We start from the raw sequence: 15,711 nt of genomic DNA on the forward strand, positions 1-15,711 counted from the left end.
TCTTTTGTACTCTGATGTTATTAAATAGGGAGATTACAACACAGCATGCAGTTAAAAGGAGCAGAAAGTACCTGGCTACCTTCTGGATGACTGCTATTCTGGCTACTATGCAATTATTAAAATCGGTGTTTCTGGGCAACAAAAAAAGAATCTCACCAGTAGAACTGTATTCATTGGAGTCATGATATTATACCCTTTTAATGTGCAAGTACATTAAACTAATTTTAGACCTGGACAATCTTCCACTTCAGTGATCTAATGCCAACCATGTGAAGGATTCAGCAAAGGGCAAACCAGAGAGGCAGAAGCATACTCTTTGGGGAACCATTACTTCAAAGTTAACAATAAAATCAACTTACAAAGATATATATCTGTATCTCCCTTCCATCTTAATTTCTGTACTGCCTTGAAGAGTTGATGAGGCCCATTGAAAAGGCAGAGAGATGCTAGCAGGGACAATGAGAGTACCAAAGACAAATCTAATCTACCTCATTGTAATGTGCAGAGCTTAACTCTTTAAAATGTATTCCTTTATTCATTCTCCCATTTTCTTCACAGAGGATTTGAGTCAACTTACAAAAATATTTACAATAAAATAAAATAAATATTTGACAGAAGTTAAGCAAAAGCAAAATATGCGTAAGAAAACAAACAAATGCTTATTCTCTGCATGTCCTCAAGAGGGGTTGTGATTTGGCTCTCAATTTTCCATACCAAAGAAAAGAAAAAAAAATCTCCTCTATCAGAAAATTCATGGTGTCCTAGGATTAAAAATAATATATATCAAGGGAAGCACAGCTTCTTTTGCCACTGAGGCCTGAGGAGTTTCTCCTGTAGTTCTTTAAGGAGAAGACAGGCATCTGTGATACTATATCCCGACAAGAGAAATGAAATTCCCAAGGCGGTTATTAAACATGGGCTGAAGAAGTGATGTCAAAGCATAATTCGGTAAGGACAGTTCTACAAGTAACTAAAACCCTGTAGTCTGAGCATAGCACTCCCTGGTCAGGGTCAGCCTTGATGGAGGAGATAAACAAAATCATTGTAGATGGGCTCTCCATGTTAATTCTGCTAACAGGCTTTTGTTAGGAATTAGGTGGCAGAGAGTAATATCCAGACTATTTACTTCCTGCCCTAACCCTAAGAGTAAATATTCTATTACCTATTAAATCTTTGAAAACCTGTGAGACTGAGAGTGGGATGGTCCTTTTACAAAAGGTTGAGCTGCCCGACGTGAGTCGGGTGACCCAGTATGCCAGTAGCATGTGTAGCTCCAGTCCACTCTAACACACAGATGACAATGTAGGAAGATTTATTTTCTCTTTTTTTGATGACATCATCTCTTGTTTTGTATTGTCCCTCCATTTCTGTCAAAATCACTACTGATTCTAAATTCTTCAGAATGTTTTCCAGCTCTTTGGCTAGACTTAGTTAAAAGCATATTATCTGGAAATTTAGGTAAGAGTTTGACTTCCTGACAGCCTAACAGAGTCCTCCAAATACATTCAGAAATCTACACTGATATTTCTTTTTTTTTTTTAAAGATTTTATTTATTATTCATGAGAGACAAAGAAAGAGAGAGAGGCAGAGACGTAGGCAGAGGGAGAAGCAGGCTCCATGCAGGGAGCCCGACATGGGACTCGATCCCAGGACTCCAGGACCATGCCCTGGGCTGAAGGCAGGTGCTAAACCACTGAGCCATCCTACACATCCCCTACACTGATATTTCTAATTGATATTTTCTAACCTTGGAGATTAGAATTTTGTTTTGCTTAATGGCTTTTGTTACAGTAACAACTGCTTATGGACAAGCAGCCCATGAGTCCATGAGAAAGTGGGGCCAGTCATTAACAAATTTGTAGGGATGGTTTTCTTTTTCTCAGGCATTTTCACATGTATGTGGGCATATATGAGAATTGAGAAAATTACTGCTGGAAAGAACTCCATATTCCTTTTTATTTATTAATGGCAAAGGCAGGCTGCTTTTCTCATGAGGAAGTCGCTCATGAATTTTCATTCAAAATAGTAAATTAGTGTCCACACTTTAATATGTTTAGAGTGGAAAGGGATTCTACATGCAACTGTGCATATCAGATTCCATGTCTAGAAAGCTAAATTTTATTCTTAATGATATTATGATTGGGGCAGGGGCTCCTGTCCTATCTCCCTTCTGTGCTTACATGCCACATGGAGTAAAGGGTGATGGGAAATTCTGATCTGTTATTAGTATTTTACTTTAGTAAAATTCTTAAACCATATTTGTACAAGATTTTGTTACCACTCCCTTTAGTGTCTTTCTTGAAAAGCAGAGGCAAACTTCCTTGAGCAAATAATGTGAAGAGTGAACACTTAGTGAATATTTGGGGAAAGAATCAATATGCTAAAGAAGCTAGGAAAATTGGATCATTTAATAGAAGTCCCACTATAGACAAGCTGGTATTTCAGGAACCAGTCTTCTGTTTTTGGGTGTGTTGGTGTGAAACAAACCATTAAACATATAAAAGATGGAGTCTTAAGTGCTCCCAAATACATGTTACTCAGACTTAGGTAGAAAAATTGCCAGGACTTTTTAGTGTTATCTTTTCTTCAACCAATAATTGCTCTATTTTGATGATTTCTTCATCTGGTTGTCTGTTTTAATCAAAATTCCTCAGTGGGCCAAGCTGAAACCTCATATATTCACACACACCTCCCATTGATTTCACTTGGGTGAAACTTTATCTTTTAAGCAAAGTTTAAGTTGAAATGTTGAGTTAATGATGCTCACTTTAAATACCAAAGGCTGAATGCATTTATGTATTCAAACACTTAGCTAGTCAAACATAACTCCCATCAGGGTTTAGAGGAAGGATTATTTCTTAAACTATGCTAGCCTTACAAATAATGTATTGCTACCCAATCTGCAGAAAAATGATACCAAATAAGCTTGTTAGTATTTTATTTCTGTGGTGAAAAGCCCTGGAATCTTTTTGTAACCTTGAAAAGGCAAAGTAAAATGGTGGACAGGCTGTTGGGAAATATTTTTGTCAATTACCCATAGTAGTTAACCCAAATTTAGAAATATACACTAAAGAAAAAGTTGCACATTTATTTCTCCATAGCCTTCTCTCCATCTCTATTAAATTCTCTGACTATGAAATAAATACATTCATAATTCTGTACTTGTCTAACAAAAACTGACTTTGAGTTAGATGGCTGTTTCTCCTCATAACATGCATAAGCGTCTCAACATCCTAAAATGGAAATGTAAACCTATAATAGAAATGTCCAACTCTTTTATTGTGATCCCATTTAAGATCAAGTATATGGCAATTTAAAGGAGAAATACCCAAAAGAATACCATTTTGGTAATGTGTTTGCTTTATAACACTTTCCTAGAGTATATATAAGTTTGCTTTGTAATATTTTCATAGAGAATGTGACAGATTCACAGGGTCCTGAAAAGGTATGCTTTGAGATCTTTTAACATCTAACAGATTATAGGGACACCTGGGAGGCTCAGCGATTAAGTATCTGCCTTTAGCTCAGGGCATGATCCTGGAGACCCGGGATTGAGTCCCACATTGGGCTCTCTGCGTGGAGCCTGCTTCTCTCTCTGTCTGTGTCTCTGCCTCTCTCTCTCCGTGTCTTTCATGCATAAATAAATAAAATCTTAAAAAAATCTAACAGATTATATATATATCTGACTGGATGAGTTAATACAAACCAAAACACAACTAACAGAAAAAATTTTATGAGGAAAATCTCTCCAAAAGAGTAGTTCTCATGTTTATATTCCTTATGAGATTATGAGCTACTTGCTATAATTTCAGTTGCCTCTCTCTTCTAAAAAGAGAGACAAGGCCTTTGTCACCAAGAATTCAGGAAAAGAAACTTGTTCTGAATTCAGCTGATAGAATCAGCATATTCTTCAAAGGGATATAAAACTGTTAACGAGTTCTATGCTACCCTTGATAAATTCACTCATCTATGATCCTCTCTGTTTTCCTGTATAATAGTTGGCACTTTTCCTGGAAGAAACTGTCTTTCACAAAATCACTTGGAAAACACTTAGCACTACCTTTGCAGGTAATGTAAGCATAAGATTAAGTAAACTACTTTCTTATCCAAGAATCTTCCTGAAATAATGAGCACACTTAATTGCATTCCTTTCAGAAGCTTTTGAAGAACCAACAAAGAAATCTAGTAATTTATTTGTGATTTGCTACAAAGTTACATATTTGATTTCACTAAATTTGTAAAGTTCTGAGGTCTTTTCAAAGCTGCGAATTACCACGTGGCCAACAATCTGAAATCAGGCACAAATGCTTAAGAAAAATGTTTCTGTCTTCAGTAGTAGGACCTTTTAAGAATTGTTGTTTGGAAAACACTGCTGTTGATTCTGGACCAATAAAGCAAAATATGAAACCAAAGCATTTACAATATCTAACAAACTCAAGCCTACATATTCTCAGCTAAAATGAAAATAGACTAGACTGAAGAAAGGGTGAGTATCTGTGTGAGGTTCCTTTGCTTTGTGGGTCTTCAGTGTAGACCCTCTGAGAAGAAATGTGAGGTGCAGTTAACTAGAAGAAAGGGGTTTTGTTCCAAGTCCCTCGCTAAGGGGAATAATAAGAGGGAATAGCTCAGTAGATATAAAGGCATGGTAAAGAGCCAGTGAAAACATGTTCTTGGTTCTGAACATTTTGCCATCCTATATATGCTTTGTTTATTTAAATCTCCTTTAATTTTCAGGGTAGAAAAAAGGAAGGTGTGAAAGGAATGGGAGGGCAACTCCCATTAATGGAGAACCTACCCACGTAATTCTTTTTAAGTAAGCAAATGCACCTTTATCCTGTACTTGAAGGCAAAATCCCACCTTCAGAATGAGTGAAGCAGCCAGTCCATGTTGCACTGGCTGGGCTGATACTGGCATTTGGGGAGGAGATACTATTATCTCTGCCACATGCTGCTCTTCTGAAGTCATTCTTGCCCTACTAAATGTTTTTGGCTTCGTTATCTACATTCACTCATCATCATTCACCAGGTCCTGTGCTGAGCACTAGAGTTGCAAAGATAAATTCATCTCCCATCCTTGAATTATTTGAGCATAATCAAAATTTCTTTTCCTCATACACATATGGAAAACAGGCTCCTTTATTTTCCTTGCCGGTTGATAATTTTTATGAAACATCCTAAACACATAATTTCCTGACAAAGTAAGGGAAAACCTTGCTTTAAGATCAGAGGCCAGGAGACACTTGGGTGGCTCAGTGGTTGAGCGTCTGTCTTTGACCCTGGTTGTGATCCCAGGGTCCTGGGATCGAGTCCTCCATGGAGCCTGCTTCTCCCTTTGCCTATGTCTCTGCCTCTCTCTATGTGTCTCTCATGAATAAATAAATAAAATCTTTTTAAAAAAAGATCAGAGGCCAGGCTCTTTAGCACAATGCTTATAGCCTCTTCTAATAAATTAACATCATCATTAAGGAACTACCTCGTGGAGTAAACGATGTTTTTCAGATTTATTTCTCTCCCTCGTTTTTTTCTAAGATGGCATCTGGGTTTACATGACCTTGCGATTCTGGGGTGTGGTGAGCTCCCCTGATTTACTGTGGCCCTAGGGTACAGATTGGCTGGGCTCATTGAAGTGGATCTTACCTTAGATATTCTGAGGTTGTCCCCCACAGAGATTCTGGCTGTGTTGTTCTCTCTTGGCTTGGTCAGGTGGTATTTCCTGCTGTCTAAGCCCCATCTCAACCCTTACTGACCGTGCCAACCCTCTGAGGTCTGGCTTCAGAAGTTCCCCTGCCCGCCCTGGGGGTCACTGTGCCTCTGTTGCCATGGCAACACCTCTGTCAAGTTCACCAGATGAACTCCCAGAAACCTCATGGGGGGTGGTGGTGAGGAGAAAGAATAGTGTCCTCATTGAGGAGATAAAAGAACAGGTAGCAAAGGGAGTGCTAACCAAAATTCTCTCTGTAACATTCCCAGTCCAGGTTATGGTGAAGACACTTTAAGGCAATCTTTTCCCAGACTACCTAGCAGGAAATGGAACTGACATCCTTGTGCTTTGGACTATCCTTTCAGCCTGCCTCACATACCTCCCCTCTGGTTCTTAGTCCAAGAGAGGAAGATATACATCTTAGCATGAGTTCTTCTTGCCTCTATTTGTTTCTTATTTAAATCCACTGATACGGAAAGGATAAGCTTTTCCCTTTATTTCTCCTTTGCTTTTAATGTTCCCCAGGACCATACTTTCCTAATTTGGGGGGGGTGTTATTTCCCCTTTCCCCTGTCTTTATGGTTAAAATGGGGGAGGTGCAGTTTCTCATTTATGCTGGAATTCCTTGCTATTCAAAGTGAGACCCGTGACCAGCAGTGTTGCCAGTTGCCAAGAATGCAGAATCCCGGGCCCCACCCTAAAATCACTGAATCAGACCTGCATTTCAACAGAATCCTCATCTCTGTCATATGCACATTAAATCTGAGAAGCTCTGCTCTAGGCCACCATAGCCTTCCAAAGCTTTTGGTCACATCCCCTATACCAAACGTCAGTTAGACATTAATTCTACACATCAGTCAATGATGATCCTTGCCCCTGGATACTTATGGTCTTAGTCAATAATCTTTATCATTATGGTAAAGCAATTAAAATAAATTAGATAGTTCTAGATCTAGTTTTCCTCTATCACCAGACACACCTTAAGTTTTCTTTGGCAGATGTATTAAGATTAAATTGTAAGTTATGAAAAGTAGATGTTCATTTTTGTGGAAATCAGTCACTTAATGTATAGAGACAGGAACAAGGTAGTAATAAAATACTCACTTGATAAATCCAGATTCATACTTGAACCTGCTTGCTTCATTGGCACTGATAGGGTTTTGCTCAGTTACAGTTTGATAAGGATGTGGTTTCTTTTAGGGAGATGATTTTGGGGGGAAGGACAAAGTCATAGTTTTTCATCCTGCACTTTCATTTTCTGATCACAGTGTTTTAGAAGAATCTGGGCTTTACTTATTCACCAGGCTTTCAATAGAGAATCACATTAATCCTTTTAAGCTCCTTATTCTAATGATTTATTTTGTTGAAAACCATAGTGATCCTCCTTTGAATTTTAATGATTGCTGGCTATTCAAAGATTCATTGTTTTGACTTCCTGTCCTTACCTTTGTTTCCTACATGTCTGTGGGGAACACCTGTCTAATACTGGATCTGCCCCTGGTTCTCACTGGCTTACCAGAGTCACTCAAGCCTATCTCTGAGTGTTAAGCTGAAATGCTGGCTACTCATCCATGACAATAAATGTAGGATATATGTTCGCAGAGATAGGCAGATAGACAGCAGAGGGACAAATAAATAAATGATTGAGTCATTTCCCAGTGAAAATAGTATTTCAGATTTGATAATAAATTGTGATCATTGTAAAGAAATTAGTTAAATTAGTATTCATAATTGTAAATGTATTTAGGACACAACATCTGTGAAAATCTAGTAGATGAAAAAGTGGTTTGAATTTTTGAGGGGGCTATTCTGATCCCCCATTCTGGACCATACAACTTTCACAAGGCCCTGACCCCCCATTTCTCTCTCAGTATGTTAAATATGGCAACGCTCTCTTTCAAGGACATAGTAGTAGTCATTGTGTTCAAGTGCTGTAAATCCTCAAAAAGGGTTAGCAAATGGAAATAGTCACGATATGTCTTGGGTATGAGCATCAGAATAACATGTTATGTTTTCAAAATCTAAGAAATGCTATGTCACAGGCTGGAGTTTCTATTTTGCCCACCGTGTAACCACACAGAGAATTCTTCCCTTCTCTTTTTACAGGTATCACCTAGGAACATCACGGGTTTTCAAGAATATATTATTCTAATATGAGATTTTAACAACTACACTGTATTTATGCATAATACATTTTGTGCCTTATCTTCAGGCTTCTGGACTTTGATTCAGAATATCAGGAGCTCTGGGATTGGCTGATTGACATGGAGTCCCTCGTGATGGACAGCCACGACCTGATGATGTCAGAGGAGCAGCAGCAGCATCTTTACAAGGTTAGAGCTACCCTTCTTGCCTTTACCTTGCTGTGGAAGATCTGATTAGCCTGACAAGTCTCTCTCTCTCTCAGGATATCTTTGCGTTCATTGTATGTATCATGGTGTCTATTAGAATTCCCTTCCCTGTCCCCAAACTCATTTCCATCCCTTGTGTGCTGACAGGCTGCACCGACATCATAATTGCAAGAAAGTTCCCTTTATCACATTCTATTTGGTGTAATTCTATAGAAGGACAAAGATTTATCTCCAAGATGAATAGCAATAAATGAAACCGCATTAATAAATAGACTGAAACAAAATGAAGGATAAATGGACTGCTAACATTTAACAAAATGTGTTTTCATTGGAGCACTCAGGTGGATTCTATCCACCCCTCAGATCTTTCCAGAGAAAAAAGAAATTTGCCTTCAGTTTGGCTTGCTACTTCCAGGGTACAGGGCTCATTCAATTTAATGTTTATTAGTGATACATAGAACAGACGTTGTCATATCGAGTCAATACATTTGCGTGTGATTTAAGAAAACTGGCTTGGAACTCATATATTGATTGCAGGCAATCCAGCTAATAACTATCTATATTGTTTTTCCGTGTCTGCTAATTCACCCTTAGCCTAATATGTTTTACCAATTCTCCTTAAATAGTCTTAGAAATTCTTACAAAACAGCTATGTGATTTCAACTGAAAAAATGGTTGCAAGATTCACAGTGTCTGAAAAAGCTGTTGGGGAGGGTAGAGGGACTTTCCACTGAAATATCAGATTGCAGTAAATCTTCCTCATTTAGGCAATTTTTATTGGAGTAATTCTGACAGTTGTCATCCTTGAATTGCTTTGAGCATATGGCATATTTCAAAGAGCAGATTGTGAATCATAAAAAATAAAATTAATAACTAACCACAGAATCAGCAACAGTATAATGACAGGAAACAACTACCCTCTAGCTTTTAAAAATTTCTTATAGAATAAGAAGTACATTCAAGGTCAAATAAAAGTTGTCTTCTTTCTTCCCCATTTTTTTTTAATCAGTTTAAGTTACCTTTCCTAAATATCTTATTTTAACTTTTACCTTCTCTACAGAGAGATCTTTATGTATACTTTTCAAGTGTCTGGTTGACTTTAAGTAGTGTCCCCTGAGAATCATCTTGGTTAAAAGAAGATGTAAGCTCCCCAGGGGGTCAGCAAATGGTGATATTTTATTCCCTAAAGAATTCCGTCCAACATTAATCGAGTTTGTTGACTATTAGCTATTTCCTATATGGGTGGCTGTCCACATTAACAACAGAGCTTATCTTCTGACATAACGTATTGGAGTAAGAGTCCTCACCTAATGTGAATGAAGCTAGGTGATGTCACGTTTCATGTCAGGATCAAGAATTATGTATGAAAAATGTCCATTAATCTTTATTAATTTATTGATACAAAAATATTAATTTTATTCCTAAAAAGCATCAAAATTGAACCAAACAGGAAAAAATAATACAAAAGTTAACTAACCGTAAGCCATTATCTCTGATTTTATTGCACTCATGATGCCAAATAACATTTCTTTTCTTCTTGATGTATTTGCATTTTGCACATAAACCACTATTTTTTTTTCAGTAATAGTGCTATTCTTTGTCAAAATCATATCCATATAATTTACATCACAATTAATAGGAAATCAGTCTTCTTTTTCTTGTGGTTTCCTTATAAGTGCTCTGCCTGAAAATTCCCATTCTGGTATATTGAAGGCCATTATTCCACCCACTTAGTACTTCTGGATTAGAGTATTTGCCCAAACATTTTCCATATTGGGGTTCTTCATTTGTGACTCATGTCCTATCATCATCTTTCTGTTCTGAGGTACTTGACATAGCTAAGTTTACAAAACTGGCACTAACTTTGCATTTGGCTTATAAGCAAAATTAAAGGTTGAGCTACATACAGAGAGCAAATGCTACCAGTCTATAGGGTCTTTCTTTATCCAAGCCCCCATGTTATTCCAGAGTTTTAGAGACCTCCAAAGCAATCCTGAGGACATCACTAAGGAGTCATTTAGAACTTGGAGTGGCTCCAGAATTAGAAAAATTGATGGAGGAAAATTAATTTCAGGTCTTTGTTTCAAATCCTCAGGGATTCTCAGGTTAGGTCAACATTTTCGATGTCCCATTGCTCTGTTGTAATGTGCCTTTTCAGGAATCAACTGAACCTATGACCTGGAGAGGGGGACTTGGAGACTATTGATCATAGAGACCCCTGAGTAATAGTGCTTTTCTGTTGGTCCCCAGGCCTTCCTGGGCTTTCAATACCATTTGAGACTTTAATCTTTAAATTTGTTGGCCCTGAAAGATACCAGTGTTCTATCAGCATTTTTCATCAAGGGCACCACTGACCTTTGAGACAGAATCATTTTTTGTTGGTCAATGGGACTATCCCTTCCACGTGGGGCATTTACGATTCACATTCCCTAGCCACTGTGACAATTCAGTAGGATGCCTAGCCCATTTCATGGCATTCCCAGTCCAGTTCAACCTATGTACATCATTTTCCTTTCTTAAAATGCTTCTATAACACTAAGAAAAATGCCTTGTGCTTGGATTTTATATGTTGTTAAGCAAAACACCTTACATAGCCAATATTGAACGAACAATCATTGTGTTAAAAAATTAAGGATGAGTGCTCATTTAGGTAGCATATGTACTAAAAAATTAAGGGTGAGAATGAAGTTTATGATCGCTGGTATTATCATAAGGAATGAAGGTGAAATCTTTCAGAGAGACCTTCAGCTGAGTGATGGTAAAATCTCAGGAACTGTAGACCAGGACAGAAGCATGATTCCTATTACCATAGAATTCAAAACCTTTTCTCTCCTCTCCCTGGTGGGGGGGCTCTCTGTACTTTATCACTCAGCTCCTTCCCTAGTCATGCCCGGATCCTGAGTCATGACATGCATTATACAGACCTAGGTGGAGCCCCAAAGTCCACATTTGGAAATGTTGGTTTAGAGGAAGTATAATAAAGTGGTAGTCAATGAGTGAAGATTTTTTTTTTAGCCTTTTCAACATCAGGTTCTATTTGCCTGACTTTACCAATTTATTTTATAATCTCATCTCTGCTAGAAAAATCATCTGGCCTGAACTCCTAGGTATGCTGCTATAGATAAATACCTTCGACTATTCATTCAGCAGACCTCCTGAGTTGGGTACCTATTGTGATATGTTGGTTACCCCAAACCAGCAGAATACCAAAGGGACATCTTAAAGGAAAAGAATTAGGTTTAATTGGCAAAGAATACATTGACACAACCTGATGTAATTTATAATTTAGAACCTCAACATTACAATGAACTACAGAAGAGATTTTCTGTTTAAACCATTTCTTGTTATTTCCAGATTGTTAGGAATTTAAGACCATTTTCTTTCTAATTAATTTTCAACTGCAGGTCTTAAGAGCAACTAGATTCTTACTTAAAAATGATCACTTCCTTAAATATATTTTCTTCCTCGTTTCAAGACAGTGAGCCATATTGCCAGTGTCTTTCCTTCTCCCTTCTTTGGCCTCTACTTGCCCAACTTCGGAGCAGGGACCTTCTATAGCTCTTTTCTAATAAACACTGGCAGTATTGTCAGCCTAGAGAACATAAACGTAGTTCTTTCTTGTTTTTAATTCCTCAATCTGAGAATCACCTCCAAGGAGAATTTGCTCCCACTCTCTCCCTTTCTTTTTCTTCATTCCTCCTACCTTCTTAAGTAGGACAATTTAATTTGTCAAAAGTAACCACTGTGATTTTGAAAGTTCAGCTCCTATTTGGACTGGAGTTACGAAGCCAGAATTCATAATCACAGGGAGCTGTCACTCTGCTGGTCTGCATGTGCATTAACTATTAATGGAGAAATATTTAAAACCCACTTGCAAAGGAAAAGCTCCATTTTTTCATTTCTACAGATCAAAGGTGGCATTATTCTTGGGCTCAGGGAAGCTCAAGACACCTCCCCACCATCCCATGAATTTTATAGACTGAGTGACCTAGAAGCATCACTAAGATGGGAGAAGCTGGAGCTCCGGCTGCTGCTGTGGCTGTCCTACCCTCTGAGACATATGCAGCTGACTCTGGAGTGCTGTGAGGCCGTGCCCTGTCAGGGGCTCCTTACCACACCACAGACCACTGCCCAATCTCTGCCACCTACAAAGCACAGATGACAGAGCTCTTAGTGATCCTGGATTGGTGTGAGGTTCCAGAGTGCAAGGGTTAATTTCCTGGGCCAAATTCAAAAATTGTGATCTGGTGATTATTGTTATACCTGAACAGAGCTGTTTTCAGATAGTGTAAAGCTCATTAAAACACCACATTTATAAATTTGTTCCTGAGAGAAGGCTTAGCTGCTCCTCGTCAAAAAAATATTAGCTTATATGATTTCTAAGGGGTTAAAATAACACAGCTTAAAAATTATGTGACATTCATACTCATTTCAACTGAGACCTTTATACTTTCAAGGAATTTACACTGAAGATTTTATATTTCATTATGAGGGTTAGTTACTGTCATACAGTTCTACTTTAATGGGAAACATGCAAGTGTCTTCTATCTTTCTCTTTTGGCATAAGTATCATATAAATATGGCCTGGGGGCAAAAGGAAAAGAAGTGTTCATTTTGCATGATACAATGCTCACTAAATCGACTAATTACATTTTTTACTCTCTGGATTTGAGGTTGCTTATAAGAATTCACAGGAAAAATTTAAAAATATTTTTAATACATAAATACAAATCAGACTAGTCTCTCTCAGTGAGAAGAGTTAATATGTAGGCATATAAACTGTATGGTCCTACGTACTTACTAAAGAACCTAAAATTTCACCTTGGGTTTCCTGGTGGTAAAAGCAAAGAGGGAAATGTGCTCAATTGCCAAATTTACATTTTCCATGAGAAAAAAATTATACTTCCTTTTAAGAAATTAAGTTTATTTTGATACTTAGATATGAAAACACTTTTTATTAGGATTTACATTTTAACATGTAAGGGAGTAGAACAGCATAATAGAAAAATGTCTAACCACAATATTTCTTACAAGCAAGTTTCTAAATATAATACTTATAACAAGTGAATTATTTTTCTCTAACTCTGTTGCCAGGTAACATTACAGATTTTGAGCACAGCTCACATCCAGAGGTGGTTCCTTTCAATGAGAGTTTGACCAGGTGGGATTAATAAGAGAGGACATCAATATTATATATTTGAAAAGAAGAGGTTTTTAGGAAAGAGAGAGAAATATAAGCATTGTAGAGAAAGAAAAACAGTTGAAATTAGTTAATTTACAGCTAACCAAACAAAAATGAGTGATTTAAAACAATTAAAAACAAAAAGAGTAAATTAAAATCATGAGTAGATGAATGAATAAATAAGAAAAATGCTAAAAAACAAATACAAACAAACAGAACTAAAACACTGAAAGAAGAATTGCTTTAGGAAAAAGATAGATAAAAGAAAGGGTTAAATCTTATTTTATTTATTTAAAGATTTATTTATTTATTTATTTATTTATTTATTTATTTATTTATTCATGATAGACAGACAGAGAGAGAGGCAGAGAGGCAGAGACACAGGAGGAGGGAGAAGCAGGCTCCATACCGGGAGTCCGACGTGGGACTCGATCCTGGGACTCCAGGATTGTGCCCTGGGCCAAAGGCAGGCACTAAGCCGCTGAGCCAACCAGGGATCCCCAAAAGGGATAAATTTTAAAGGAGAAAATATTACTTAGAGAATTTGAGTGTGTATAAGACAAGCATTATGACTTTTTAAAAGAAACACGTATGGAATAAGATTAGAAATTCTGGAGAAGGGGATCCCTGAGTGGCTCAACGGTTTAGCGCCTGCCTTTGGCCCAGGGCGTGATCCTGGAGTCCTGGGATCGAGTCCCACGTCAGGCTCCCTGCATGGAGCCTGCTTCTCCCTCCTCCTGTGTCTCTGCCTCTCTCTCCCTCTCTCTCTATGTCTATCATAAATAAATTAATTAATTAAATAAAAAAAAGAAATTCTGGAGAATAAGAAACACAGTGTAAAAGACTTGGTATTTTATGACTACTGATGCCAAACTGATGTCATAGCTATGAACTGATCACAGAAAAGAGATTAATTCCACTACCCCTATATTTTATAAATCCACAATTTCAACCCTCTATAATAGTTTTCTTTCATTTTGTTGTGGACTAGATTGATCTAAATAATTTCAGATGTTGTCCGATATCTTTATGAGTGAACTTAAGCTCCTAAAAATGAAATGCTAAGCTGATTTACAGTCTAGGTTGTTGTAACTGGGCTTAAAATAGTAGAGAATTCATTACCTTTATAAAAAAATTTTATGTGTTGGTGTATAGAATAGAGAAGTATGTGTCAAAAAATTAAATTCTGGGGTTGCCTGGGTGACTCATTCGGTTAAGGGTCTGACTCTTGATTTCAGCTCAGGTCATGATTTCAAGGTCCTGGGGTCAAGCCTATGTCAGGCTCTCTGCTCAGCAGAGAGTCTGCTTGAGGATTTCTTTCTTTCTCCCTCTGCCCCTCTCCATTTGTATTCTTTCTGTCTCTGTCTCTGGTTTTCAAATAAATAAATCTTTAAAAAAAATTAAATTCTGTTAATCAGGCCTTCGGTTGGAATTTCAGTACCAAAAATGAAGCAAATTACTAGTTATTGAAGCAGTCAAGGTAAAAATGTACTAGATATATCAGGCATAAGAACCTAATGATAATTTTTTTTACCTCTTTCTCAGTAGATTAATTGTAGAGCTTAATTGTATGTTAGATTAAAACTCCATTAAGATAAGAAGAATATGCTTAAAATCATTATAATATTTCAAATAACATTATCTAGTCATTTTAAAAGTGATCAGAATAGGAAAATCTAGGCTGCCTCCACCGCTATGGAGAAACGAATTTGTTGTTCCATTTTTATTAAAGCTAAAAAGTCCTAGATTAGCTGTCATATTAATGTTTGCTGTGAAGACAAATACACATATTTTTCTTTTCTTTCTTGAAGAGGACAAAACACGTCCTGAAAATGTTTAGAAGAAGTAGATGAATGTGGTTTCTGAACAATATGGGAAGTGCTGTTTTTGCTGGAACTTACAATTCCTATTTGGATCGCTTTTTTAAGAGGGAGAGAGAGATAGAGAAAGGATGTGAAGAGAATAGTATGCCAAGAAATAGTTGGCTCTGTGTGCAGAGGGGCAAGGAAGGGAAGCCCCGCCAGCAGTTTTTGTCTCTGGTGGGTGAGCTGCTGTCCGGAAGGTGCGTTGGCTCTCCGGGCTGCCTCTGCTGCATTGTGCTACTCCCTCTCTCCCTGGCCTGGCCTGCTCTGGCCTAGAGTGGATCAAACAAGCCGTGGGGAAAGTTCCCCTCATTTGCATCACTTCTAGACAGCCCTGTCGTACTCTTTGCTGACAGGAAATCACTGTCTTTGTCACCTTTTCTCAGGGCCCTCCTTTTGGCAGAGATGGGCCATGTGACCACGCTTAATCACAACAACAGGGCTGGCTCAGGACTCAATGACATGTTTTCCTCAGCACTTCAATAAATGGGGTAGAGGAGTCAGGAGGAAATGACTACATTAATTTTAAAGTGAAAAGATAATTAACACTTGAAGGACTAATGCTACAACCTATGGAATTATTATTCAAATTGAAGTTAATTTATCAAAAACTT

The 15,711-nt window shown here is 37.6% G+C and overlaps 1 protein-coding gene and 1 long non-coding RNA gene across 6 annotated transcripts in view; one reads left to right on the forward strand and one right to left on the reverse strand.

Moving 5' to 3' along the window:
• The window catches only part of LOC111096985, a 61,147-nt gene extending 55,338 nt beyond the window's left edge, over positions 1-5,809 (reverse strand). Inside the window, exon 1 of the long non-coding RNA XR_005363118.1 lies at positions 5,639-5,809. This is a non-coding gene — a long non-coding RNA (uncharacterized LOC111096985). The remainder of the gene's footprint in view (positions 1-5,638) is intronic.
• Positions 1-15,711, forward strand: part of AKAP6 (A-kinase anchoring protein 6) — a 480,944-nt gene that overhangs the window by 352,954 nt on the left and 112,279 nt on the right. For all 5 annotated transcript variants that reach the window (XM_038544457.1, XM_038544461.1, XM_038544460.1 and 2 more), the window contains one exon: positions 7,915-8,035. In XM_038544457.1, the coding sequence (XP_038400385.1) occupies positions 7,915-8,035 (121 nt within the window). The remainder of the gene's footprint in view (positions 1-7,914; positions 8,036-15,711) is intronic.

Source organism: Canis lupus, chromosome 8 (assembly GCF_011100685.1).
Source record: "Canis lupus familiaris isolate Mischka breed German Shepherd chromosome 8, alternate assembly UU_Cfam_GSD_1.0, whole genome shotgun sequence".
NCBI classification, from domain to species: domain Eukaryota; kingdom Metazoa; phylum Chordata; class Mammalia; order Carnivora; family Canidae; genus Canis; species Canis lupus.